At 51.4% G+C, this 26,491-nt stretch overlaps 1 protein-coding gene across 12 annotated transcripts in view; it reads right to left on the reverse strand.

Moving 5' to 3' along the window:
- Cux2 (cut like homeobox 2) overlaps nt 1-26,491 on the reverse strand; it is a 175,575-nt gene that overhangs the window by 57,626 nt on the left and 91,458 nt on the right. For 7 of the 12 annotated variants that reach the window (XM_038344894.1, XM_038344903.1, XM_038344900.1 and 4 more), the window contains one exon: nt 3,161-3,274. The exons of 3 other annotated variants lie outside the window; for them this stretch is intronic. In XM_038344894.1, the coding sequence (XP_038200822.1) occupies nt 3,161-3,274 (114 nt within the window). The remainder of the gene's footprint in view (nt 1-3,160; nt 3,275-26,491) is intronic. 2 more of the 12 variants (XM_038344904.1, XM_038344895.1) reach the window with 1 other exon arrangement.

Genomic DNA, 26,491 nt, shown 5'->3' on the forward strand with positions numbered 1-26,491 from the left:
GACATCCTTGGGCATAGCAAGGTTGGTCCTGTGGCCTAGTTCAGAAGGATGGGGGCTGAAGAGCTGGCCCTGATTCTCCACTCTCAGTGCTAGGTGGAAAAAGTCCTCCCCAAGAAGTCCCTTTGTCCTTCCGGGTGTGACATGGGACTGGCTGCTTTTTCCACACGGCCATCTCCCATGAACCTGCACCCTGTATTTCACCAAATGTCTGTCCTTCCTCACCAGAGCACGGAATGATCTCTAGAGATGTGGCTGTGGACCAGACCAATAACTTCACCAATGCTCTGAGCACACAGATGGGCTCAGCTCTACCCACCGATGTCCCAGTTTCTCAGACCCAAGGAGTGGTGTCTGGGGCTCCCCCAGCACTCAGCAAAGGTGAGTATCCCAAGGTGCTAACCCTGAAGCCTGTGAGTACCTCAGGGATCCACTGGGGATTCTTCCTCCTGCCACAATCAGTCAAAGTCACAAGGAAAACCCCATGGGAGCAGTAAAGAGGCGGGATGAATGGCACGGAAGCAGGAGGAGGAGGGCTGGAGGTTATGGAGAAACCCATAACCATGGCGACATGCCCTGCTGCTTCTCCCTCTGGTCCCAGCTAGCCCTCTACACCGACTTCTGTCTCTGGGCCTTCCTAGAGTAGCTGCTGGCTGGATGTAAGGTGGGCTTTTACGGGACACACAGACAGTGCCTGTGGCTTTTGTTTCAGGAGCCAGGTTGTCAGGCTGAGCGACGGCAGACTTAGAAGGCTCAAGGCCATAGTCTCAAGCCTGGCGCACAGAAGCAGGAAGCCACCAGGAGGAGGTGGTTGCACACCACAGCACTGATTAAAGAGGCTGGTTCTCGGGACTGCGGTTGAGCCTCGGGCAGCGGGTTGGATCTAAAAGCCTCAGAGAAAGCATGGGGAGCTAACACAAAGTTTAACTTAAGCCCGATTTTATAAAGGGGGTACCAAGGCCCACAGGGACTGGGCTACTCAAGGTGAAATGGCAAGCAGGTGATTCAGCTGCAAGTGGAGCCCAGGTCACAAGATGCCTTGTATAATAGGCTCTTTTCATTCTCAAGACCCCATATTCAGATGAGTTTAGGGGTTCACATCTGAGAGCCATGAGATGGGAAAGTAGATGGGTACTGGGTCAAGTCCTGCCAATGAATATGTAAGTCCAGGGGAGCTAGGCAGGACACACGCAGTAGGTGGACTGGCAGGACATACGCAGTAGGCAGACTGGACCCCCAAATGATGCTCTTAAATAAACTTATCACGACTCTCCCATCAGGAGGGATGAGCTCCCAACATGAGAGTTTTCAGAGCCATGACTATAATAGGAGTGGAAATTTATCCCTTCTAATTATGTAATTGCATAATTATGTAGCATTGAAAATTATGTAAGTCAAACTCACAGGCTGAAAACCTGGCCTGGATTTCCCTCCTCACCTGAGGGCTCCCGTGTGAAGCGATAGCCGAGGATGAGTTCACTATGCTGGGAGAGAGAGGATGAGACAGCTGGTCTGAAGGCCAGAGGAAGAAAGAAGGTGTGTGGGGCTACGAAGGCCGACAATGGATTCAGCTACGCTTCCCAGAGATGGGAGGGCCAGACGCACTCTTGATATGGGGAGAAAACTGTTTATAGACCACACTATGATGTTTAAAAGAGAAGTGTGGGCTGGGGATATGGCTCAGTTAGCAGAGTGCTTGCCTAGCGTGTACAAGGCTCCAGGTTATGCCCCAAGCATCACATAAATGGAGTGCAACAGCACACACCTGTAAGCCAGCACTTGGGAGATGGAGGAGAGAGACCAGAAATTCAGGGACATTCTCAGCTGTATGAGGAGTTGGAGGCTAGCCTGAGCTACGTGTAATCCCCACCTCAAAAGGACTCACTTGTGCTTGTTAAGAAGTCATGACAGCAAGAGACCCTGTCTGAGGCCTCTGCCTCTTTGCTACACACATCACACACAGCTTCCTAGATTTACCCTAGAAACAAGTTCTAGCTGGGCCTCATCCCAAAACTTGTCCTGAAGAAGCACAGTTGCTTATGACATGGTGGGATTCGACAGCTTCAGGTAAGGCCCAGCCCCTGTGCCCTGCCTCTCACACCCAAGGTCCGCCTCTACCACCAAGAGCCACAAGAGTCCCTGGAAGCCTCCCACCATGCTCCTGGGACATCTGCCAGCCCCACCTGCCATCCACGGTTCACCACACCCCAGCAGGTAAGCTGAGACAGGGACTGGCAGAAGCAGCAGCTGCTGGCTGGAACTTAGGTCTGGCCCTGAGTCTGTGGCCTGTACTCTCTGCGAGGGTCTCAGCTCTGTCAGTGACACAGGATCTAAGGGCTCCATTTTGCTGTTTATTCTTGCCAATTTTTAAATTTTATTTTATTTGTTTGTTTTCCGAGACAGAGTTTCTTTGTATAACAGCTCTGGCTGTCCTAGAACTCGCTCTGTAGACCAGGCTGCCCTTGAACTCATAGAGGTCCGCCTGCCTCTCTGCCTCCCGAGTGCTGGGATTAAAGGTGTACACCACCACCGTCCGGCTTAACTTATATATTTTTTAATTTGAGAAGCAACAGGGGTCCTGATAGCAGGGGGGAAATAAAATTCTCGCATTCAGCCTCAGAAAAGAATAAACACATGTCTGGGTCGGTCTGCTCCTTGGGGGAGAGGGAGTGGGTTTTCCATTGCTTGGGCATTTCTATCTGTGGACCAAGACTGGCGTCTGGAACCTTGATGGAAGAGGCGAGGGCCATGTGCACTGGTTGACAGTGAGGGTTTCAGAGCCCTGGCTATGTCTTCCAGGCCTAAGGGCAGGCAGAAGATGATCCAGACTTCAGGCCCAATTATCTTTGTCATCAAATGACCACCATCTCACCCAAGATCAGGGCTTAGACCGACAGCAAATCTGAGCCGCCTGGTGTCCTGGGAAAGAGTGATCTGGGTGGAGGCACTTGGGTGTCCCAACTCCAGTCAGTGCACTGGGGAGCCCTCTCTCCCCAGACTGTGAAGGCTGATGGGCAGGGGCTATGATTTATCTTTGTGGCTAATTAGCTTCTTTTCTTGTTAGTCACTTATGTTTACAGCTTTCACGATACAGTCTGAACAGAGAGGGAAGAAAGCAAGCTGCATTCCTTCGGAGGCAATGCTGTAATGGCAGGCACACTACCTCTGGCACATTTTTCTTAAATTCCTGGCGGAGTTCAATTAAACGTTTAAGAGAATGCTCGCTGCTTTCCTCCTGTGGTCCAGACAGCTCCAATGCGATGGAATTAAGCTCCTTCTGGAAGAGAGAGAGAGAGAGAGAGAGAGAGAGAGAGAGAGAGAGAGAGAGAGAGATTTGTCCTTTTCTCTTTGCTTTTGAATTATTGTAAACGCAGCACTCGGGACAAGTTTTTGTAATTCACAGGGCTGAGAAAAGGCTAGATATTGACTCCTGGCATGAATGAAAAAAGTTAAAAACAACAACAAAAACCCCCAAAACAAAAAAGAGGCATAAAACAACAACCACAAAAGACCCCCAGGACAATGTGGGCTATTCGGGTTTTTTTTTTTTTTTTTTTTTTTTTTTTTTTTTTTTTTGTCCTCCTAAGGAGCTGGGTCAAAGTTAAACTGAGGTTTTATCTCCTCCCAATCTCTCCCCACCCCAGCCCCACCTCTTAAATTTCCAAGGAGTGATGGCATAAGCCTGTCAGTAACTGAAGAAAACATCTCCAAAGCGTGTCAAAATAGCGGCGCGCGGCATATTGTATGGGCGCTTTCCCCCCGCGCGCGAGTGCTGCCGACAGCTTCCATACATCAGCGGCGGGCGCCGCTCCAACTGCTGCTTTCTCCCTTAAAGGCTCATAAATTCGCCTCTTACGATATAGATGGCTTTTTAATTCCAGTAGATTTTGAAAAAATGAAGGTGCTGAAGAGAAGCACGCTGACCTTGCGTGTACCCCACGGTAAATCACGGAAGGTTCCCAGAACCCTTGCCGACTGGAAAGAACCAGGTTGCCAGGTTGCAGGGGGGGTGGGGGAGCTGGCCTGACTGTGCACGTTCAGGAATTGGACCAGGGTTTGGACACATGAGACCAGGAATGGAGGGTGGGGAGGATGAGGGGGTCATGCATCATGGATGGGGCCTGCTCCTGGCATGTATGTGCTTGATCGTTTCTCTAGAAGCTTCCTTTGCAGGGGCTTTCACAGGAGGCGTTGTCAGGACTCATCTGCATAATTCAAGAAACGCTGTTTATGTGGCCTGCACGGCTGGCACTGACTTGAGACTTCTTTTTCTTTTTTTTTCTGGACGATAACTCGATGAACCCTCCTGCATACATCACCCGATTATATTTGCAGCAATCAAGCCCCATAATTTCCTAAATCCGGTGGTGCAATAAATTCCTGCAATCAGATTTATTAAAAAAAAGCGCACGCAGATGCGGGGAGCGCATTTCCAGGGCGAACTCTTTAATCCAACATATGTATGACGAAGTGCGGCAGCGTGCTGAAAGACCCTATTTGTCACCGCTAATACACATTCGTTTTGCACACACAATGAAACCCTTTCACTGCTAGATAATGAGATAAAAGTACTGTCAACCCACTGCAGAGCCTTTGTAAAAGCCGCTGGTGTCTGAAACGCCTGCTCGGTGGCAATTTACCATAGTGGGACAGACCTGGCCCCCCAAACCTGTAAGGACAGCCTCTAGGCCCTGGAGCTCTTGGAGGAATGACTTCAAGAAGGAATATCTATTTCTATATATAAAAAAGCTAACTTTGGGAGAAAATCATGACGGGAGGGGGACACCAACTGTTGCTGCTTAAAACCTGGGTGAGGGCGGTGGTGCTCTCCAAGGTGCTGAAACAGATTTCCACAGCAGCATGGGGCGGGGCCGCGTGGGGGCTACAAGCCTGAAAACCAGGAGGAATTCTGAGCTGGGTGAAGAATGGAATGGTGTGTGTGTGTGTGTGTGTGTGTGTGTGTGTGTGTGTGTGTGTGTGTGTGTGTGTGTCCCAACACTTGGTAAGGCCAAGAGGATGAGGCCCTCACTTGGCAAGGGAGAAAGAACTAGAACGTTAAGGTCCACTGAATGTCTTTTTTGCCCTGCCATAGACATAGGATGGAACTTGGGATGCACCACTGGCTTCTGGATTGTTCTGTATCTTACACTGTGAGTCTCATAAGCGCTTATTTATAAATATTTATAAGTTTTTGGAGTCCAGGCTGTCACTAAGTCACAATGCTCCTGCCTCAGCTGCCTGGGTGTTGGGATCACGGATGAGCCTTGGTAAATCTTCAGGGGGTAAGTTCCTATACTGGGGACCCAAACCTCTTCACACAGCCACTATTGGTACCAGTGCTTGGAGCTGGACTCCAAATTCTTCAACTAGGGGCTGGAGAGATGGCTCGGTAGACTAAGGGATTGCTGTGCAAACATGAGGACTGGAGTTCAGATCCACCAGGAAGCTAGGCAGGCACGATGGCCTGCTGGTAAGGGGAATCCCTATCCAAGACAGACTGTCCAAGTGTGTGAGCTTGGAGTTCAGAGAGACTATGCATCTGTAAACAAAGTGGGGAGTGACTGAGGACATATGTATGACCACACACATGCAAGCATGCATACATACATACAAGGATGCAACACACACACGTACCCACACACATGCCTAACACAGGTTATGAAAGGAAACATAGTGCAGGGGACATCTAGTTGCTAGGGTGTGGACCTCAGGGCCTTCCCTCTATCTGTACATCCCTGGTTGCTGGTGGGTGCAGATCTGACCGGCTGGGTGTCTGCTGCCTGTACCAGCCCCGGACCACTGCAAGCCCAGCTCTCCTGCCTAGTCCTGAAGGAGCAGATACAGTCACAGATATGTGGACCATGCTCCCCTCAACTCTGTCTCAGTTGGTGCTCATCCTTCTATCTTGAGTTCTTGCATTATTTCTACAGTAAATGTGCAAACAACAATGATCATGACAACAATAAATGCAATAATCATAACTACATTTATTGAGTGCTTGTGTGTTCTGGGCACCAAAATAGGCTCCTGCTGTTCATCACCCTATGCAATGAGCACAGTAACGAGTCTTGAGAGGACTCAGGCAGGGGCTAAGAGGCAAGTTACAGGAAGCTCTAATAACTGAGGTGGGGGAGGCTCCTTGGTGGGTTCTGAAGGCAAATTTTCAATGCCTTGCTTTTCAGCTGTCCTCGGCTCCCTTTCTCTATCAGCTGAGGGTGTTTGGGGGAGATTGTTTTAAATAATTCAAGATCATAAATGCACCCTGCCAGGAGTTCAATAAACACTGGCTGATATTCATCTCTTCCTTAGACACACCAGGGGTACAGAGGACACCATGCTAGGTCCAAATGTCCTAGGTTTTCACAAGTCAGTAAAAAATCTCTCTCTCTCTCTCTCTCTCTCTCTCTCTCTCTCTCTCTCTCTCTCTCTCTCTCTCTCTCTCTCACACACACACACACACACACACACACACACACAGGCAGGGTGCCGAGCAAAGACATTAAAACGGATCCTCTTATACTTTGAAAGAATGGACACTTGAAAATCAACAAACCAAGAGATGGAATTGACAACGGGCTTTTAAAATAAACACACTTAGAAAAGCCCATGGAACTATATTTATTTCAAGGGAACAGAAGAACTAGTCTCAGAAACATAAGCCAGCCTTGTTCTCAAGCCCGGCTTCAAAGACACCCTATGCCTGGCAAGCAGCAGCGCCAGCCACGCTTCAGCAAGACTATCCTGTCCAGCCCCAGCCGTGATCTACACAGTCCCAGACTTTGGGCCAGGCCCAGGCAGAGAGAAGACACATGCGATTAACCTAACTAGCCATCAGCAGCAGACAGACAGCCCGGAGCCCTGCGCAGACCATTCAAGTAATGATCCTCATAAACAGCCCATTTGCAACTAAAAAGAGATAATTTTAATGAGCTGGGAACAGATGATACATGCAGCTGAGGCCCGAGCCAGCAAGTAGGGAGAGGGGAAGCTGAGGTGGAGCTGCACCAGGGGTTCGCCACTGGGCCACACTTCCCCATGCCTACCCACTGCCTGGCGTGTGCCCCAGCTCTGGGATGGTCCTCCAGGGCCTCAGGTCAGAACATGCCCCTTGGCATAACTTTGACCACATGCTCCTCCACTTGAATTATCTTTGTTTTATATATAAAGAGTCCAGGTTGACCTCAAACACACCAGGGTGGCCTTGAACTATTTAACCTCCTTGTGCCTCATTCCTCGGTGCTTGAATTACAGGTGTGCAGCCCCACAGTTGGTCTGATTTCTATTTATTGTCAAGTGAATACCTGGGGTTACCTCTGGTTTGAGATTTGAGACAGGATGCTACTGTGTAGGCTAGGTTGGTCTCAAACTTTGGATCCTCCTGCCTCCGTCTCTGTCCAAAGTGTTGAGATTGCATGGACATGCCACTATGTCTGATTTAGTTCCTTTCCATCAAAGCACACATTGACTTTTAAGTTCGACACTACACTCAATGGACCTTTTTTTACACCACATATCTGCTGTACAGCTTAAGACAGGACATTTGTGTTTCTAGCACCTCAACCCTCACCCCAGCCTCAGGAGCTGCTCAAAGTGACCGTTATTCTAAGCCTGGCATCACAGCTTGCCTGTCCCTGGTCTTTAAATAATGACACTCCTCTTAGTTCACTGACTGATGCTGTAGAGATGGCTTGGTGGATAGAGTGCTTGCTTCAATACACACAAACATACACACACACACACACACACACGAGGACCTGAGTTCAGATCTCCAGCAGCTGGTAAAGAGTTAGGCATTAAGGCTATGTTCTTCTGTAACCCACTTACCAGCTGGGAGCAGGGGGCAGAGACAGGTGGATCCTGGGAGCTCATGGCCAACTTGTCTAGCCAAATCAAAGAACTCCAGGTTCAGTGAGGGACCATGTCTCAAACCACATGACATAAAACCAATGGGGCCATACAATAAAATTAGCCAGTGTCACTGTCTTCCAAGGAAAGGCTAGGGAGTTCGGGAGGGGACCTCAGATAACCAACTGGGCCTGCATAGCAGTACCTGTAAAATGCCTGGTGCAAAGGAGGCATTCGGTTATCTGCAGCCGACATGTGAGCAGAGTAAACAAGAGATGTGCCTTCTCAACAGCAGCCCTCCGTTAATCTTTGGGACAGAAGAATGTCCACTCTGCGTGATAGGTCCATGGAGCCAGGGGAAGGTGGACCCAGGAACTGCAGGGAAGGAGCAATCCTGAGGGTTGCTCAGAGAGGGGAGTGTTGCTTGCAGAGGAGCCTTGGATGACCCAGGATGGAGGGCACACGATGGCCTGCCACCAGCAAGGAGACAGAAAGACAGATGGCCTCACGGCCCACTGAGATGGATAGCTGCACGGGCTGAGACAGACTGGCTTACTAGAGCCATCCATCACTTCCTGCGCTGTATGTAAATTTCCAGCACCAAGATGTATTGGGCCAATTATCTGGGGCCGGGGTGAGGGGTGGAGCCTGCGAGCAGCTCTCTGAGCCAGGATGTCCTCACTGAATTCCAGCAGTGCAGGTGACAGTTCAGAGTGAGACCAAACCCCAAAGCCTGGGTGTGAACAGAGGACTGACCCACTGTGACTGCTGTAAGGCAGATAGTCGCCCTCACTAGCACAGGTCACCTGGTCCTCAGTGTTGAGAGGGCAGTGGATTTCCAGGAACGTGCTGAGGGCATGAATGAACTGTCTTGCAATGCAGATGACGTATGGGATCTGCAAGAACTCAAACTGTCTGTCCATCTCTCTGTCAACCTGTACATCCATCACCTATAATCTAGTCACCATCTATTATCCACCTACTTAACCATCCATCTTTCCACCTATCCAATATCTACCCATCAATCATCTGTCCATCTATTCATGCACCTATCCCCCATCTACCATCTGCTTACCTAGCTGTCTATCCACCTTCCTAGACAACATCCAGCTATCCGTCCATCCGTCCATCCTCCATCATTCACATATCCATCTTCACCCACCCAGCATCCATCCATGCATCCCCCGTCATGCATCCATCTGTCTTTCCACCCATCTACCATTTACCCATCCAGTCAGCTGTCCTCCATCCTCCATCCTCCATCCTCCATCCTCCACTCACTCATTCACTTGACAACTATTTTTGGTTTCTCCAACAGTGTCAAGGACAGGCCCAGGTCCTGACCATGTGGCACGCCTTGTCATACAGGGCGTGAAGACAATGAGAGCATCTTAAGTCGTGCATCAGCACCCATGACTCTGGCTTCCAGAGGTCCAAAGAAGGCTTGCAGTCTTAGGAAGCCCCAAGCTGACAGTTGGGGATGGGGGTGGGGTAGACAGGAAATCACGTGTTGCTAGCTGGCTGGTGGACAGAAGTCATGTGTTGTTGGTTGGTTTCTACTCTTTTGACTTTTTGGAGGTGCCATGCCAGGCCTTTGCTAGGCTTGTTTCTAGTCAGCTTTCTTATCTCAAACTAACCTAGCTACCTTTCTGCTCTGAGTTTTTACCTTTCTTACTTCTAATTTACTCCCACTCTTACTCCATGTCCTGTTGTGTAGCTGGGGTGACTGGCCCCCAAAGTCCTTCTCCTTCTTTTCTCTTCCTTCTTTCTTCCAGATTTCTCCTCATATTTCTCCTCTCTGCCTGCCAGCCCTACCCATTTCTCTCCTGCCTCACTACGGGCCGTTCAGCTCTTTATTAAAAGACCATTAGGTGTTTTAGACAGGCTCAGTAACACAGCTTCACGGAGTTAAACAAATGCAACATAAACAAAAGTCACACCTTAAAGTAATATTCTACAGCAGTCATGGTTTGCCAGTAGGCTGGTGGGCAGCCCTATGCCTCTCAGCAGCTGGGATTCAACCGTGAGGAGTCAGCCTCGTCTCCTTTTGGGGTGTCAGGAGCACTGCGACCCGGGAACTGCTGGGTACTCTGGAATCTAAGGGTACCTGGGGTTAAGATTGGTATCTGGGGGAGGCCATTGCCAGACCAGAGATTCTGGAAGCAGGTGAGGTCACCTGCCATGTCCTTGGTGCCATCTGTGACAAATCTGCAAGTTTGTTGGCTTGATGAAATAATTTTTATCCAGTTTTTCTGGTCTGCTCCTTAAAGTGCCCCATTTGGCTCCCACTGCCCTCTACCCCATCCCTTCCCTGTCTGGCAGCCACGAGGCCATCAACCCCCCCCACACACAAACACTGTACTTTTTTCCTGTTCTAAACCCTCCCCTGGCTCACTGCTCTGGCCACACTGGTCCTGCCTGGCTCCTGAGGATGTCAAGCACAATTCTGCTGTAGGATTTGCAGTTGCAGGTCATCGGCTTGCAATGCTATGCTCTCAGAAGGCCTAGGGGTTTCCCAACACCTTCTTGGAGTCTCAGCTATTACAAAAACCTACCCCACCTCCTCCTTAGAAGAGCAGAGGGGACTCCCTTGCCTGAACCCTCTGCTTTTTCTCTGCACACCCTTTGCCATCCACACATTTAGGTGTTTTTTCCTCTGGCCACTTACAACCTATGCTACACTCAGAATTCTCCAGCATCTACCATGGTGACAAGACCAACTGCTCAGATCACTACCGCACACCGAATGCCCAGTGCCTGTGAGGCGCCCGCTACTTGCAGGGTGAGCGAATGTCTGAGTAAAAGGACAAACGAAAGAAGTGAGACCCACGGGACTTGACTGCCCCCCCCCCCCCCCCAGCAGTTGCTCCCCTCAGAACCGCAGACACTTCCCAGGCGTCATTCAGGAAAGCAGCCTGATCCTGCCACTGCAGGACCCGGAGGTAGCTGTCCTGGAGGGAGGGCGCCAATCAGACCCCTAATCACCTGGCACCAGCACATCCGATGGCATCCTCCTGCCTTGATTACTGCTCGCTGCTCCCAAGCAGCCCTGCGGAAGTGCCCCGCCCCTGGGCATCAGGGGAAGAGAGTCCCACTCTGAGGGCATCAGGGCTCCGGGCTGGTATGGGGGTGAGCTGGCTGGGCAACCCTGTCCCTTCCTCTGTCAAAAGAAGAGCTGGGGAAGGTGACAGCAGCAAACATTCACTTACTCTTTCATTGTCCCACCTCCTCACCTCTCATTCACCGATTCCTTTGTTCTCACATCCACTTACCCAATCCATCCATCCATCCATCCATCCACTCATTCATTCATTCATTCATTCACTCACTCACCATTCACCAAGCACCTCCTATGCCCTGGACACTTGCTAGGGCTTCAGGTGGTGGCCCTGCATCCCTCATGGGAACCTACGTTCCTCCTGAGAGGGTGCTTTCCGGGCCTCACCACCTCACCTGCCAAGAGGTCTGTGTTCCTAATAAGTGTTGGTGCAGCCAGAGAAAAGGAGCCCCTCGAGATCATGCCATTGCCCCAAGTCCACAGTGAGGGGCAGGCCAGACAGAGCTCCGCACTGACCGCTCTTCTACGCATCATCGTATCGTCTAGGATGCCTGTTTTGAGGACGAGGGTGGGAAGAAAATTTATCAAGCACTCTCTCTAAGCCAGGCTTTCCCAAGGGCCTCTTAAGGGCCATGGGCAGCGGACGGTGCGACCTGAGAGGGAGGATGGAAGCCCAGGCTGCTGGGAATGTCAGGGAGGGGCTCCAGGAACTGGGTCAGGAAGTCAGGGAAAAATCAAAGGCAGCTGGCCATGCACTGGGAAGGGGCCCTTGTTCTATGAGACAGACCTGCTCTGAGAGGCAGGGTGGGTGGGGACCAGGTCTTCACCCAGCCTGGCTAGTTCAGGGAGACGGCAGATTCATGATCCAGTGCAGTTTCAGGCAGAGGCTTAGGAGTGTGAATGGAGTCAAATCCTGTCTCCAGCTCCTCCAGCTGCCTAAGCCTCAGTTTCCTGGTCTGTGAAATGGGGAGCATTCTAGGTAGATGTCACTTTAACTGGAGAGATGGAGTCTGGGTGTTAGGTTTCAGAGGTTGGCCTATAGAGCAGGGCAGGACCATGAGATGGCAAACCTGGGTTCAAATCCCACCTGCCTTACAGCCAGTTGTTCTCAGTCTCTGCATGAGGATACTAGTAACACAGAGGAACCCAGCCACTCTTAACTACTCCCAAGATGCCAGAAACCACCACCACCCTCCCGCCTTTGTCCAAGCTGCTACCCCCCAGCAAAGGCTATTTCCAGGCCGCTACCTCCTCTCTTGGTGCCCACCCCTGTATGGCAGACGGAGCTAGCTGCTCAGACCTCAACTGGTTCTCTCCTCTCTCCAGCTTAAGCTTCACCCACTTGCCACAGTCTCAGGCTAAGTCAGTCCTCTCCAGGGCTCACTGGGGTCTGGTCACTGCTCACGGCTCTGACCTTATGGAGAGCTTTAAAAAAACCCAGAGTTTTAACGTGAGAAGGAAGAGAAGAGGGAGGGAAGGTTCTGGGTGGAGGGATGAAACCTGGGGGACTCCAGACAGGCCTGAGCAGGCATGCTGGTCCACCCTGGTGGTTTGGGCCTGGGAGTTTGCTCAGCTGTGAAGTCAGTACCTCTTAGCCAGACCTGGGGACGAGACAATGGCAGGACAAGATGGAAGCTGCTGTGTCCCCAAGCACAGACCACAACTGCTAGGGCTTAAAAAACAGCAGGTACCCCAAGCGTGAGTCCCTGAGCACAGCCCCTCTCTGCTGTCTCTTCCTTCTGACTCTCATTCCTCATCCTTCCTTCAGTGAGCCACAGGAAGCAGAGTTCCCTGACGAGGTGGGTCTTGGAAACCTGAAACCCAGGCTAGAGAGGCAGCTCGGTGGTTAAGAGCACTTGCTCCTCTTGCAAAGGACCAGAGTTCAGTTCCCAGCACCCACACGGTCATTCACAACAGCCTGTAAGTCCAGCTCCATGGAATCCAACACACCCTTCCAACCTCTGTGGGCCATACTCATAGGCAGACAAACATATAGTTGTTGGATGGCGTAGTCTCTCTGCAGAGTGAGATGTTGCTCTGCAACCACGGGGTGAACACTGGTAACATGGTGCTCAGGGATGGAACGAGGGCTGGAGCCCCCTCTCTGTTCTATGGCTGGGGAAGGCAAATCTTCAAGGCAGGAAAAAGCCTGTGGCTGGGCTAGGCCGGGCTGGATAGAAAAGGCCTTTTGGGTGATGGTAATGTTCCAGACACATACCATAAAGGCGTTGCAACTCCATAAACACCCATTTGTATTTTAATAAAGCAAGCTTGCCTGAAGTTCAGAGAGAAAAACAGCCGCCCTGGTCAGCCTTACAGACCAGGCAGTGGTGACACACACCTTTAATCCCAGTAGCCACACTAGTGTACCATAGAAACCGGGTGGTAGTGGCACATGCCTTGAATCCCAGCACTAGAGAGGAATATAAGACGGGAGGAGACAGCTCTCACACACAGTCTCATTCTGAGATTCCTGAAGGCAGGACTGCCATTTCAGACTGAGGTAGAGGTAAGAACCAGTGGCTGGATGTTTTGTTTTTCTGACCTTCAGGTTGAACCCCAATATCTGCCTCTGGGTTTTTATTAATTGTGGTACAAAGATACATCAGGCTGCCTGCACATAGTAGGTCAATTTCACCTAAGTTACACCTCAATAAAGCTGTTCAAAACAGCCCACAAGAAGCCAGAAGGGAGGGCCAGCTTCATTCAGCGATCAACTCAGGTTCTTTAAAGTTTGTACAAGATTTCTTCCTACACCTCTCCTTGTGCAGGCCCATGCTGAGCTACTGTGATGATCATGGACATTGTAGTCACACTTTCAGGTCTCTGTCTGTCACTAGCATTTTTGTGTCACAGGGGTGACAATGAGGACTCCAAGGAGGTGCTTCTGGGCTCAGGGTCGCAGTGTGGGAATGGGGTTCGGGTGGCACTCCTGCCTCGGCTTTGGGCGCTGAGCGCATTCGGTGATGCTAGAGGCAGCTCTGAGAAGGGATCCCATCCCTGTCCTTCACTCTTGGCTCTTCTGGAGGTCGTTTCCAGGTGGTTCCCAGTCTAAAGCGGTGTTTTGTGCTCCCACCCCTACCCTACCCCGTCCCATCAGTCAGAAACTTAGGATGCAGATTCTGTCAGCCAACATGCCAGGCATCTTTCTAAAAATAACTCAAATAGGCAAAGCCGCTTTTGAGCAAGGGAACAGGCAGGGGTGGGGGAGGTAAAGATTTTAAAGGCAGGTTTAGGTGGTGTGCATATGTGTGTATATGATGTGTGGTGTGTGTGCTGTGAATGTGTGTGCTGTACACATGCATACATGTGAGTGTGTATGTGTGTGTTGTATGTATATGTATATGTGTGTGTGAGTGTGTGTGGTATACACAGGGCAGAGGGCAGAGGCCAGCTGTGGATGTCCTCCCTCAGGAATCCATATACCTTGTTTTGTTTTAAGAAGGGGTCTCAACCTGAACTCAGAGCTCACCAGCAAGCTAGGCGCTCAGAGAGCACCAGCCCATCCCTAACCACCCCCCCCCACGCCGCTGCCACCTAGGGCACTGATGACAAGTGTGCCCGCAGTGTAGTGTGCCACCACACCTGGCTCTTGGCTTGATTCTTGGGGCTTGTTCAGAAAGAATTTTAAGGAACCAGCCAACTCTTCAGTCTGACCTTCTCTTCCTTTCTTCCTGTTTGAAGAAATGTATTTATTTATGTATCTTTTAGGTTTGAGCTCTCTGTCTGCATGTACACCTGTACACCAGGGCATCAGATATTACAGATGGTTGTGAGCCACCACGTAGGTGCTGGGAATTGAGTCCAGGACCTCTGGAAGAACAACCAGTGCTCTTAACTGCTGAACCAAAATTACTATTATTATTATTTGGTTTTTCAAGACAGGGTTTCTCTGTGGCTTTGGAGCCTGTCCTGGAACTAGCTCTTGTAGACCAGGTTGACCTTGAACTCACAGAGATCCACCTGCCTCTGTCTCCTGAGTGCTGGGATTAAAGGCGTGTGTCACCACCATTGCCCGACTCAAAATTATTTTTTTAACAGCTTCAAACTAAATTTATAAAAAGGCCTTGTGTGGAAGAAGCAAGGCTGGAATCTGTGGCTGCCGAGGTTCTAGGACTCCTTGGGGTGCACATGGATGGCACTGTGTAGTCTCTGGAGTATCAGAACAGAAAGGCAGGAGAGGGATCCAAGGGGACAGAACTGGCTTTTCATGGCTGCTGGTGGTGGAGGAGCTGGCTGGGGTGGGGCTCAAGAGGATACAACCAAGCCTGGGTTTTCCCGCCATCTTTAGGCCAAGGCCCTGTACATACCAAGTGTCTTCACCAGTGAAGACTTCATGCAGGGAAATTCAGAAACCACACTCATCCACACACACATTTTTGGGTTTTGGTTTTTGAGGCAAGATCTCAGCCTCAAAAGGTCCCCAGGCAGGTCTTGAACTTGCTAAGTAGCCCAGGATGTCCCTGAACTGTTCAGACTCCTCCACCATCTCCCAAGTGCTGGGGTGGCAGACTTACATCATCATCTCCAGCTCACATGCGGCTGGGAACGGAAGCCAGGGCTGCGCGCATGCTAGAGTTCTACCAAACGTGCTTCAAGCACACTTCTATGTGACGGCCACAGGGGACATCTAAGGAGGGTCCACCTGTCCCCTGCAGACCTCCAGAGCTCAGAGAACAAGAGTCCAGTTGATGATACCATCATAAAAGATAGGGACCCGCGGTAAGGGGGAACATTGTCCTCCTACTGTGGGAGCTCAGCTCCGGCCTAGTGATATCCCACAGGCCAGGAGTGGGCAGCTACCTCCACTCCAAGTTCCAAATACTTACTTTTTATATAAAAACCTCCCAATTTTAACGATTGGCAACTGGTTCAGGACAAAACTCACAACCTTGCAGTTTGTACCAAACAGACTCGCTGGGGCTTTGCACCTGGCCCGACGGTTGCAGCGTGCTCTGTTAATTAGGTGCAGAGTGATGTGTCTGTGGTGTGCAAACCTACACCACAAGAACCCCAGGAAGGGGGCCCTGTCGCTACCCTCTCCTTAGAGACACGTACAGGAGGGCATGCAGAGGTTCACCCAGCCAACATGCTGGGGCTGGCTGTAGGGGTTTGCTTTAGCCACGAGGAAAACACTAAAGAGGTGTCCGCGGGGTGGTGTGTCCATGCGGTGGTGTGTCCGTGCTGTTGGAGGGGACCAGAGACCCCAAGCTGTCTACTCTATCCTGGAATTGTTCCGTTATTCTGAGGGACCTGCAGGGATACCACACTGCTCCCCACGAGCCTCGCTTAGACCCTGATACTTCTGTGAAAGGCAGATGCCAGGCGGCATGGCAGGGATGAGTATGGCCATTTGCAGGAGCTCTGCCCCATCCCAGGCTGGGAGTGGTTGGGACGGAACTCACTACCATCCCCCACCCCAGCCAGCAGATGTGCAGCCAGTACAATAGGAGAAAATAGAAAGAGATTCAGAATTTGTTCTCAAAAGATATTCAAATGAGTTAATCAAGGGGCTTATATCAGTGCTTCTCCTCACCAGTCAGCAGCCGACCCTGCTAACAGGAGCTGCTCTTAAGGCCCACACCAGTGTGCTTAAAGACGTTCTGGAAATTTCCTAATTATTTTAAATTGTTCTGCTATACAAAACACCTTGGGGCCGCTCAGTCCACGATGGCTGAGCCTGGGTTGCCTGTGCCAGCCTCGGGATGTGTGGAAGTGCCATGGGGCCCACGATTTGAGTGGGTGGCCTGGTTCAAGTGACCCCCAGACAACCTCAATCCCATTCTTCATGAGTGGATGCCAGACAGCATTCCCTCCTGGCCACTAGGGCGCTGGCCCCGAACTGCCAACCCGTAAAGATCCGGGTCTCACTGCCTTGGCACACACACACTGTACCCATTCTTCACAGGCCACGGCACAAACTGCCCTCAAAGCTTTCTGGGCTTTACACGCTTAAAAGTGACAGAGAACCCCAAGGAGCTTCGTGCATGGAGATGATTCAGTTTGATGGCTCCCTCGCTCAAAATCAAGACAGCAAAGCATTTGTCCCATCACCGATGACATCACCACAGCTGGAGCAACATCTAGAAAGTTCTGCCATGTGTTCACACTGTTGAATATGGTCAGGTGTGGTGGTGAATGCGGTAATCCCAAGCACTTGTGAGGTGGAGGCAGGAGGATCAGAAGTTGGCTATTTCAAGAGTTTTAAGCCAGTCTGAGCTACAGAATAAGACTCTGCTTCAAAACAGCAAAATCAGCCAGGCATGGTTGGTGCACACCTTTAATCCCAGCACTCAGGAGGCAGAGGCAGGTGGATCTCTGTGAGTTTCAAGGTCATCCCGGTCTACAAAGCAAGTTCCAAGACAGGCAGGGCTGTTACACAGAGAAACCTGTCTCGAAGAAAGAAAATCAAGCAAACAAAAACAGCCAACATCATCCCCACGTTCTCAGGTCACTACTCACATCCATGCCCTAGGAAATAACTGTCAAATTAAAAGTAGGGCTACAAGGATGGCTCATCAGGTAAAGGAGTTTGCTGCCAACCTGATGACCTACATTCAATCCTCTGGACCCGCATAGTAGAAGGGTCTGACTCCAAGTTCTCCTCTGACCTACACATACAGAGACACAAACAAACGAACAAATGCAATAAAAAATAAATCAAACAAAGCCGGGCAGTGGTGGCGCAGGCCTTTAATCCCAGCACTTGGGAGGCAGAGGCAGGTGGATCTCTGTGAGCTCGAGACCAGTCTGGTCTACAGAGCGAGTTCTAGGACAGGTTCCAAAGCTACACAGAGATACTCTGTCTCCAAAAATCCAAAACAAAAACAAAAAACAAAAACAAAATCCCACAACAACAATAACAAAAAGCAAACAAACCTATGAGGTGACATTTGAGCGCAAAGGCCAGGCAAGGTAGAAGGGGCATGCACCTGACTTGATAAAGGATTGTGTCCAGAGTCAAAAACTCCTAAAGATTCAAAGAAAGACAAACCAATAGAAGGATGGAGAGGATGGTGTGGCATAGCCGGAAACAGCAGGTCAGACGCCTACCCCAAGATGCAAGACAACACAACCACCAAACACGCCATTGTCAAATCAGGGTGGTGGTGCAGAGCTGGGAAGCGATGCAGGGAGACTGTTGTGAGTTTGAGGCCAGCCTGGGCGACATAGCAAGTAGCCAGGCCAGCCAGAATAACAAGACAAAGCCAAGGAAACAGCAGACAGTAGCAAGTGTTGGCAAGTTCATGGAAAAACCCAAACCTCAGACACCGTGGGAGGGGTTCCAGTTGGTGTCTGTCAGAGCCTCGCGCACCTCCCTACACTGCAACAGTCCCCTGCGGCACACGAATCCCAGAGTAATCTGTCGACCCACACGGAGCCGCCTCGGGCATACAGGATGGCTGTGGGCCAGCAGCTGGGAAACCACCAAGAATTCTTGAGGAATGAAGACTTAGGCCCCGCCAGGCCCCAGAGCCAGGCTCTGTGGTTCACCCAGCTCTCCATATAATTCGTGAATGTGATCAAGATGGAGAGGAATGTATCATCAAGGCACCGCTCCCAACAGCTCCCAACTGGAAGCAACTCAGATGTCCATTAACACAGAGGGCCAAGAGCCCCACAGGGCGGCCCTTACAGCCTCAGGCTCATGTGAACGACAAGAAGCAACAGATTGATCTCACAGAGGCCAAAGGGCACACACTGAAGATCCCGGTCAGGGCTGGAGTTCTACTGTGACGGTGGATGGGGATGAGGATAGGAACGCTTTGCGTTGAGAGGACATGACTGTCTTTGGATGTCAGCCCCAGTCCCAAGGCCATTTGCTGTGATAAGCCTTGGACCCCTGTGCTTTTCTTAATGAGCGGGGGGGGGGGGGGGGGGAGGAGGCACAGTCATCTTCCCTGCCCCCAATTCCCACCACAGAAGCATGGATTAGATTCTGTCACTCCTCGGCCTAAAACTCAGTCACAAGAAGAGAGTGACTTCCCACAGCTCTTGAGAATGAAGCCCTGAGTCTTGCGCAGGCGGGGTCAAGTCTGTATCCTCTCCTCACTCTGTTCCCATTGCCCTTAGTTCTTGGTCACCCCAGGGCCTTTGATGCCCCTCATTGGTCTGCCAGGCCGCCCCAGCCTTCTATGTGACAGCATCCCTGGTCCTTCCTCCCTCCTGGCCTGGCGAGGGTCGGGGAGGGGGAGGACTTCGACATCTGCTCTCCATTACGTCTGCTTGTTTCTCACAGTCTCTGCTATTCCAGGCTGAGGCAGGGTCATCTGTGTCTCTTCTAGTGCCCCCATCTACACCAACACTTGGTGCACACAGAAAATGTGCCTACCCCCTCACCTCTCCCCTGTACTTCCCGGTCCTCTCCACCTCCATGCCTCTCCTCTTCTGTATTCCTGATGCAGGGAACACACTGTGCTAAGTAAACCTAACAGCTGAGGTCAAATACTCATTAGGTACAGTGCATGAAGTAGGTGCTAAATAAATGTTTGCCAGAACAAGTTTGGAGGTGGGCTCAAGAACCAAGAGATGTATTTGTCACGTTCTCCTGAGCCCCCTGGATGCTCAGCTGCCTTTGATTCCAATGGCTGAGCAACCGTCTGGCTGGCCCACTTGCAGTTTTGAAAATACGCCCTTGAGGGACATCAGAAAGTGAGCCGGAAGGGTCAAGTTCAAAATCAAAGCAACTCAGTGAAAGCATCCAATCGATGGGTCTGGCTGTCGGAGGCAGGAGATAATGTCTGCATCAGCTGTCAGCCCTGCCTCTCATACACATGGGTCAGGGAGGCTTAGGTGGGGTCTGGGACCACCTCGGGAACCTCAGACGCCCAGAGACCCTTGACGTCAGGCCTGGAAACAGTAGACTGGACAAGTTGATGTTTCAGCCAGGCAAAGTGGTGCAGACCTCCCAGCACCCAGGAGGATTCTGAGTTCAAGGCTAGCCTGAAACACTTAGCAAATCCTGTTCCAAAAGAAAAATAAATCCTGGCTGGTGGGATGACTAGGTGGGCCAGGGTAACAACTGCACAAGCGTGAAGACACAAGTTCAAATCCTAGTACCCAAGTGACGTCCATGAGACTGTCACCCCAACCTAGCCCCCAGTTCAGGGCTCAAGGCTCATGTTGTCTTTCTCTGTCTGCTGCCAGCCCCACTCTATCTCTGCCTCACACTGCGTCACCAACACACAGACAGACAGAGGTACGAGAGGCTGCACTATCAGAGTCCAGTAGAGCCAGAGGCTGCACCAGGGCTCAGCATACCTGGCTTGTTTTGCCTGGAGACTCAGTGTCACAGGTGTCACAGATGACTCAGGGGAAGACCCTGAAACCCCAGTGATGGGGTCAGGACACCTGCCCTGTCCACCTCCTAGAGGGACCTTGAAATGGACCAAGTCTCTCCTGCCTGCCAAGAGACTGCCAAGGCCACCAGGAGCCAATATGAGTGGAGCCAGGACAGTGACCGTCATGCGCAGAGAGCATCCAGGAGTCAAATCACCAAAGCTCACTGATGCCACTGATTAAGCAACCAGAGGCATGGCAATGGCACAGCTGAGTCAGTGGTACCCAGCCAGTAAATGGCCTGTGTGTACACCCACATCTGAAGCCAAGAATTTATGTTCGTTCCCTTGCGTGGGTTTTTAAGAATAAAAACTTGCTTTTTAAAAAGCCATCAGCAGAGGACAGTCACTGAGACAGAAGGCCTCAGCACAAGAGCATCCCCCCCACAGGTGCTTATCACCACTGACTACTCAGAGATGCCCACAGCACCTCAGCTGCCACATAGCCCTCTCCTCTCTTCTCCTGCAATGGGTGTCACCCATGTCAGCTTACTCAAAGAGCCCCCTGCATAAGTCTAGCTCACCTGTGCCTTCACATCCACACACAAGGCATCACTCCCCTCTCTTACGTATACAGAGAATTCTGTGTAGAGGGCTTTACCATGTATACTCAGCTCCCAATCAACATTAGACAGTTCGAATGCCCAAATCATAGACACTACGGTTAGTCTGACTCCCTCATGCACTGACAGGTTATTTTTGCTGTAGTTTTTGTATGCTTATGAGTATGTACGTTCGAGTGTCTACAAGTGAATGTGTGTTTGTATATGTGTGTATACATGTGTGTGTGTGTGTACACGCCAGAGGTCATTCTCAAGTACCATTCCTCAGGAGCTGTTCATTATTCTGTGGAGACAGAATGGCCAGTGAGCTCCAGGAATCCACCAGTCCCTCCTCCCTCATGCTGGCATTAAAGTATGCACGGCCATGCCTGGCCTTTCGTGTGGTGCGGGAACTCAGGCTCTCAGGCTGAAGCACTTCTCTGACTGAGTCGTCTCCGCAGACCCCCTTAGGTCATTTTAAATCCCCCCTCACTCCTGCACCTAGCTTATTTACAACTCTCCTTCATGGACACACGCTGCTCCAAATCCTCGATTGAGGGACACATGTCACTACCAGCCCTTGCTCTTCCTGTCGATATCTGTCACCAGTACCTCTAGACAACCATTTTGGTATTCACGAATGGGTGTGACACAAAGGTGGGCCTGTCATGGGGCAGGGTTGCTTGTCAGTGTGACAGTTGCTGCTGGCTTCTCCCCTAACGGCCCTGTTTTTGCCATCACTGCCTCCAACCAGGAGGGGCCATCTCTTACCGGTCATGTCAAAGTATGTCTTATACATGGGACAGAACGAGTATGTGAGGAGAAGGGACACAGACAAATCTTTGCCAGGTGACAATGGGTTGGGCAGCTACTTGCTCAGTGACTTCAGAGAGGCTGTCACTCCTGTTGGTCCTAGCCTGGAATGATCCCGAGCCATAAGCCTGTGTTAGTCACTGTCCTCCAGGGGGCACCAAACTAAAGGTGGGCACATGGATGTGTATCTGCTCCTTGTGACCCCAGTCACCTGGACAGGGAGATGTCCACAGAAGTCTGATCATGTACCGGAGGTCAGAGAGAATGAGGTGGGCTCAGGGTTCCACCCAAGGCCAATGTGACCTCAGTTCATCAGCATGTCAGCACATTGGTGTCTGGCTTTCAGTCAGGTGACCTTGAGTTCGTGCAGGGCCTCCTGGAGAAGCACCCTGAAGGGTCCTGGCATGGAAACTTCTGAGTGAGACCAAGCTAGCTGCTCCCAGTGTCGAGATGGATGAAACAGGTGCAGTCTCAGAGGTCCCCATTCCAGACCTACGTGCAAAGATAGCCCGGCTATCCTTGGCTATTCAGGAGCTCAGCTGAGTCTCCACTGGAGGCTCCTGCACTATCCATGCAACCCTTCCTCCTCCGTCGGGTGAGATCTTCAACTCCAGAATCAGATGATTCTTGGTCTTCTTTGCTACACAGCCTTGAGCAGGCCCCCAGGTGTCTCCGGGCCTCAGAGTCTGCATGGCAGTCCACCGGACAGGTAACCGGGCAGCTAGGAGGAGGGAGATATGTGGAGACAGCTGGCCTGGGACCTGCCACAGTATCTGCTATACAAGGAACAGCTGTTTTTCTGGACAACCTTGACCTGTGATCCTGAGGTGACCTCCAGTGCCCCCACACCTGCTTGCCCGCAGGATCCTTCCAGGGCAGTGGAAGAGCTGCACTGGCCTAATGATGTCTTTCTGAGCTCGGGCTATCTGATCTCAGGGTCCAAGCCTTGGCCCCTCCTTCTGTATTACCAACAACAAATGTTCTAAAATTAGACCAAGGCTGCCAATTCCGAGTGGAGCTGGCTTTTGGGAACTGAGAGGCCTTGGCACTGTCACCTGAGTGTTCTCTCCATCCAACCGAGTAATGAATTGTCAGTCACCCGATGGGCTCAGCTTTACAGCTGCGCCCCTGTCAAGGACTCTGAGGCTAATGGATCCAAGAACACAGATCAACCGGAGGGTGCCAGGATGATGAATGGGCTCATCGAGAGCCAGGATGCTGGCCGCTAGGCCGGGCAACGGGGGGGCGGTACCTAATTTGCTTGTACCCACAATATACTAAAGCCTGTTCTGCCAGTGTGGAGAGGGCCCCACCTGCAGTCCCTGTGTGGAATGCATTAATCCCAGGGTCCCCAGCCTCTAGGAGTTGCATCCCTGGCTAGGAACAGGGAACCTCCCCCCACTCACGGGACATGCCTTTGATGTCCTGAGCTGGCTTCAAGTACCAGCCTGGCCTCCTGCCGTGTGTGTGTGTGTGTGTGTGTGTGTGTGTGTGTGTTGGGGAATAGTGGGGGGCGGGGAGGTCAATGGCAGGCATTTCCTTAATCATTCTCTATCTTCATCAGCTGCAGCCCCTCCTGTCTTTGCATACACCTGACCTCAAAGGGCTGGGGTTTCAGAAACATGCTGCCACACTTAGCTTTTACATGGGAATACACACTAAGAGTTTCACACCTGTGAAGCAGGCTCTTTACCCACAGAGCCACAGAGCTCCTTACTGCTGTTGGCTTCTGCTGTTGTTCATTTGTATTTGTTTTTGTTTGTTTGTTTTTGACACAGGATGTAGCTATTCAGCCCAGGCTGGTCTTGAATTTGTGAGCCTTCTGCCTCCAAAGCACCCCCCACCTCCATTGAATATCTTTCTATTTCACTATTCCTCCTCCCCCACAGCCAGGTCTCACATTTCCCAGGCTGACCCTGAACCCACTAGGTGGCTGATGACCTTGAACTCCTGATCCTCCTAACTCCACTTCCAGAGTGCCAGGACAAGAGGCGTGCATCACTATGGCCGGCCCCTTTGCACACTTTTAAATAGGCATCCTTACACACCTTCCGTGGATTCCCCTCTCCCAGGTTGTCACCTCTCCCCGCCACGAGATAATCCAGTGTGCACGTCGGGTAGCCACCTGCTTCTCCATCAGATCCCAAAGACCTTGTTCTGCCGACCAAATATCTCACCCAGCTGTAGATATCATGAGGAAACGGCAAACAAAGAGAGAGATTTAATAACTGGAAACAGGAGTGAGGCTGCAGAGAGTTTAATTTTTTTTTGTATTTGCATCTAATTGCAATCAACAGACTTCTGAGCCAGTGACAGGCTCAGCAAAATTGCTGCTGAGAGAACAGAATCTTTGTCTAAAAATAATCAGACATTCTGCGCACCGCTGTTTGTTATAGCGGTAATCGATGCTGGAGGCTTTGAATTCCATCAATTTATAGATCGGCGCAGGCCTGCCCAGGCGGAGGGGGCGGTGCACGGCGGGGCTCGGCCAGCACCAGGCGGTGTGTGATTAAGATAAGCCCTGGTTCCTTTCATACATTCCTTAGTGGGGGCTCATTCTCCGGCAGGCGGAGACGTTCACCGCAGTTAAAGATCACTGCAGCTTCTCAGACGCCAAATTTGAGGGGATTGATCAATAAATCAAATCAGGCCGATCGATTGGCCAATCAGGAGAGTCTAGCCGGTGCATTATCGCCGGCGCCTTCCAAGCCAGAGCTTTTCACGGCTTCCATCAAAACAGCCTGGCCCTGGCCGGGCGCCAGTGGCTGGCCTGTCTCATAGCCGAGGCCGCGGAGAGGGGCTGCCTGCCCAGCGGGAGAGCAGTAAATTTCTCATCAAACAGCCTATGGAGGAGCAGAGCGAACATCTGTTGTGGGGCAGTTGTGCGGCTCTGACAGACCGTCCCAACGGCAGCTTCCCCGGGCACACGGCCCCGGTGGAATGTACCACTGGTTACTTCCAGCAGGTAATTTAAGGACACTTTTGCATTCTTCTCGCGGCTGCTTCCCGAGCTCTGTAAAGCCGATTTCGGCATAGTCGATAATAAAGACTGTCCGGGGACCCTGCAGGATGACGGCGCTTTCATGATTCCCATTATGTTGCAATGTAACTTCATTAAAGGCTGTTTATTCCTTCTAAGCACGGGGAGGGCCTCTTGCAGCCCACCAAGGTGGAGCCAGGAGGTGATCTCTACAGAGAGGGTTCCAGGCCGGCTGTCTTCTCTCAACAATGGTAGGGAGCCTCACCCACTTGCCTTCCTGCTCTGAGGCAGGGTGATGGCTTGGTCTCTGTCCCTTCCCACACACACTCTGATCCCTCAGCCAGGTGAGGACCAGATGATCCCAAGTGTACATACAGAGACAGCTAGGCCTCCAGGCAGGAGCTGAGACCTCAGGACCCCCAGACTCTCACAGACCCTTTGTTCTGCCATTTAAAAAGTTTCAGAAACAGTGGGGCTGTGCCAGTTAGAGCCAGTGTTCTCTTCGCCTTTCTGTATTGACATTAATCAAACTAAATTGTCACTTGGCCTCTTGTGAAGCCCAGATATCAGACACAAAGGCTTCTTGTCAGAGAGCTGCGGGCTTCAGGGCAGTTAGAGGGAGCCCTCGGTCTACCTCTGCCCCTTCCTTAGGAACAGGCTGTTCACAATGAACCAGAATGATGGTGGCTGACAGAAACCTTTTGCCTTTGAGAACCAGGCAGGTGACAGGGTCTTTTGGGACCCCCAGGAGAGCCAGGCCCCAGTGACACCATAAAGTCCTGCAATTGCCATTCTCACGTTGAGGATTATGAAACAGAGTCAATGGAACGTTTCCTGGGTCACACGGCGAGCAAACAGAGCTTGGTGCTTGCTGAGTCTCCGCTCTGGCACCTCATGTCTGTTTCATCATTTATCTTCCACTTCTCCACCGCCGTGGGTGTCGGTATTAGGTCCAGGTGAGGCTCAGGCTCAGAGGGGGAAGGAGATTTTAAGTTGTGAGGGCTGGGGCTGGTTGACTCTGTTGGCAGGCATGCTTCTCCCTGTTTAGAGCCCGGGTGGGCTTCTGCATAGGTATGAATAAAGATGGTCCCTTCCTCTCCTAGGGCTCCCACCATTGTCTGGGACCAGGGCTCTCCACACAGACCTTTCTGTCCATGAACCACCCAGTGAGGAGCAGAAGGCCGGGCATGGTCTGCCAGGCCTGTGTCAGCTCTTCTCAGCTGCACTCTGCCCTGTGGTGACCTCTGTCCCTGGGGTCCCGAGGCAGCATAGCACGTGGATCCCCCCTGAGCCTGATAAACACTGGCCACACCCTGCCATGACTCTCTGATCCCCTGGTCCTGATTCCTATATTCCTATTGGAGGCCCGATCACCAGCATCCTCAGGACAGCATGGATGCCCACGCCCCACAGGCTCATCCTGGTCTCTTTTACCTTCTACTAACCTCATTGCAACACTGGTACCACAGGTGCCTGGACTCTAGTTGTTGAACCAACAAAATGAAGGAGCCTGATCCTCCTGGTGTCCCAAAGATCATGGGACCCATCCTGTTACCATCATAAGGAAGTATCTTTGAATTCATAGTTCAGAGTTACACTCTAAATGTGGGAAGATGAGCAAGAGAGGAAGACAGGGATGGAGAGATGGGGGGATGGAGGGGCGGAGGGGTGGAGAGATAGAGGGACAGGGGAAGGAGGGATGGAGGGATGAAGATGGAGGGATGGAGAGGTGGGGGATGGAAAGGTAGAGGGATGGGGGATGGAGGAGCGGAGGGGTGGAGAGATGGGGATGGAGGGACAGGGGAAGGAGGGATGAAGATGGAGGGATGGAGGGATGAAGACAGAGGGATGGGGGAGGGAAGAAAAGCAGAAGAGCAGGGTCTTGCCTCCATCGTTACAAAGCTGACAGGGAAGCTGG

The sequence above is a fragment of the Arvicola amphibius genome, chromosome 10 (assembly GCF_903992535.2).
Source record: "Arvicola amphibius chromosome 10, mArvAmp1.2, whole genome shotgun sequence".
NCBI lineage: Eukaryota > Metazoa > Chordata > Mammalia > Rodentia > Cricetidae > Arvicola > Arvicola amphibius.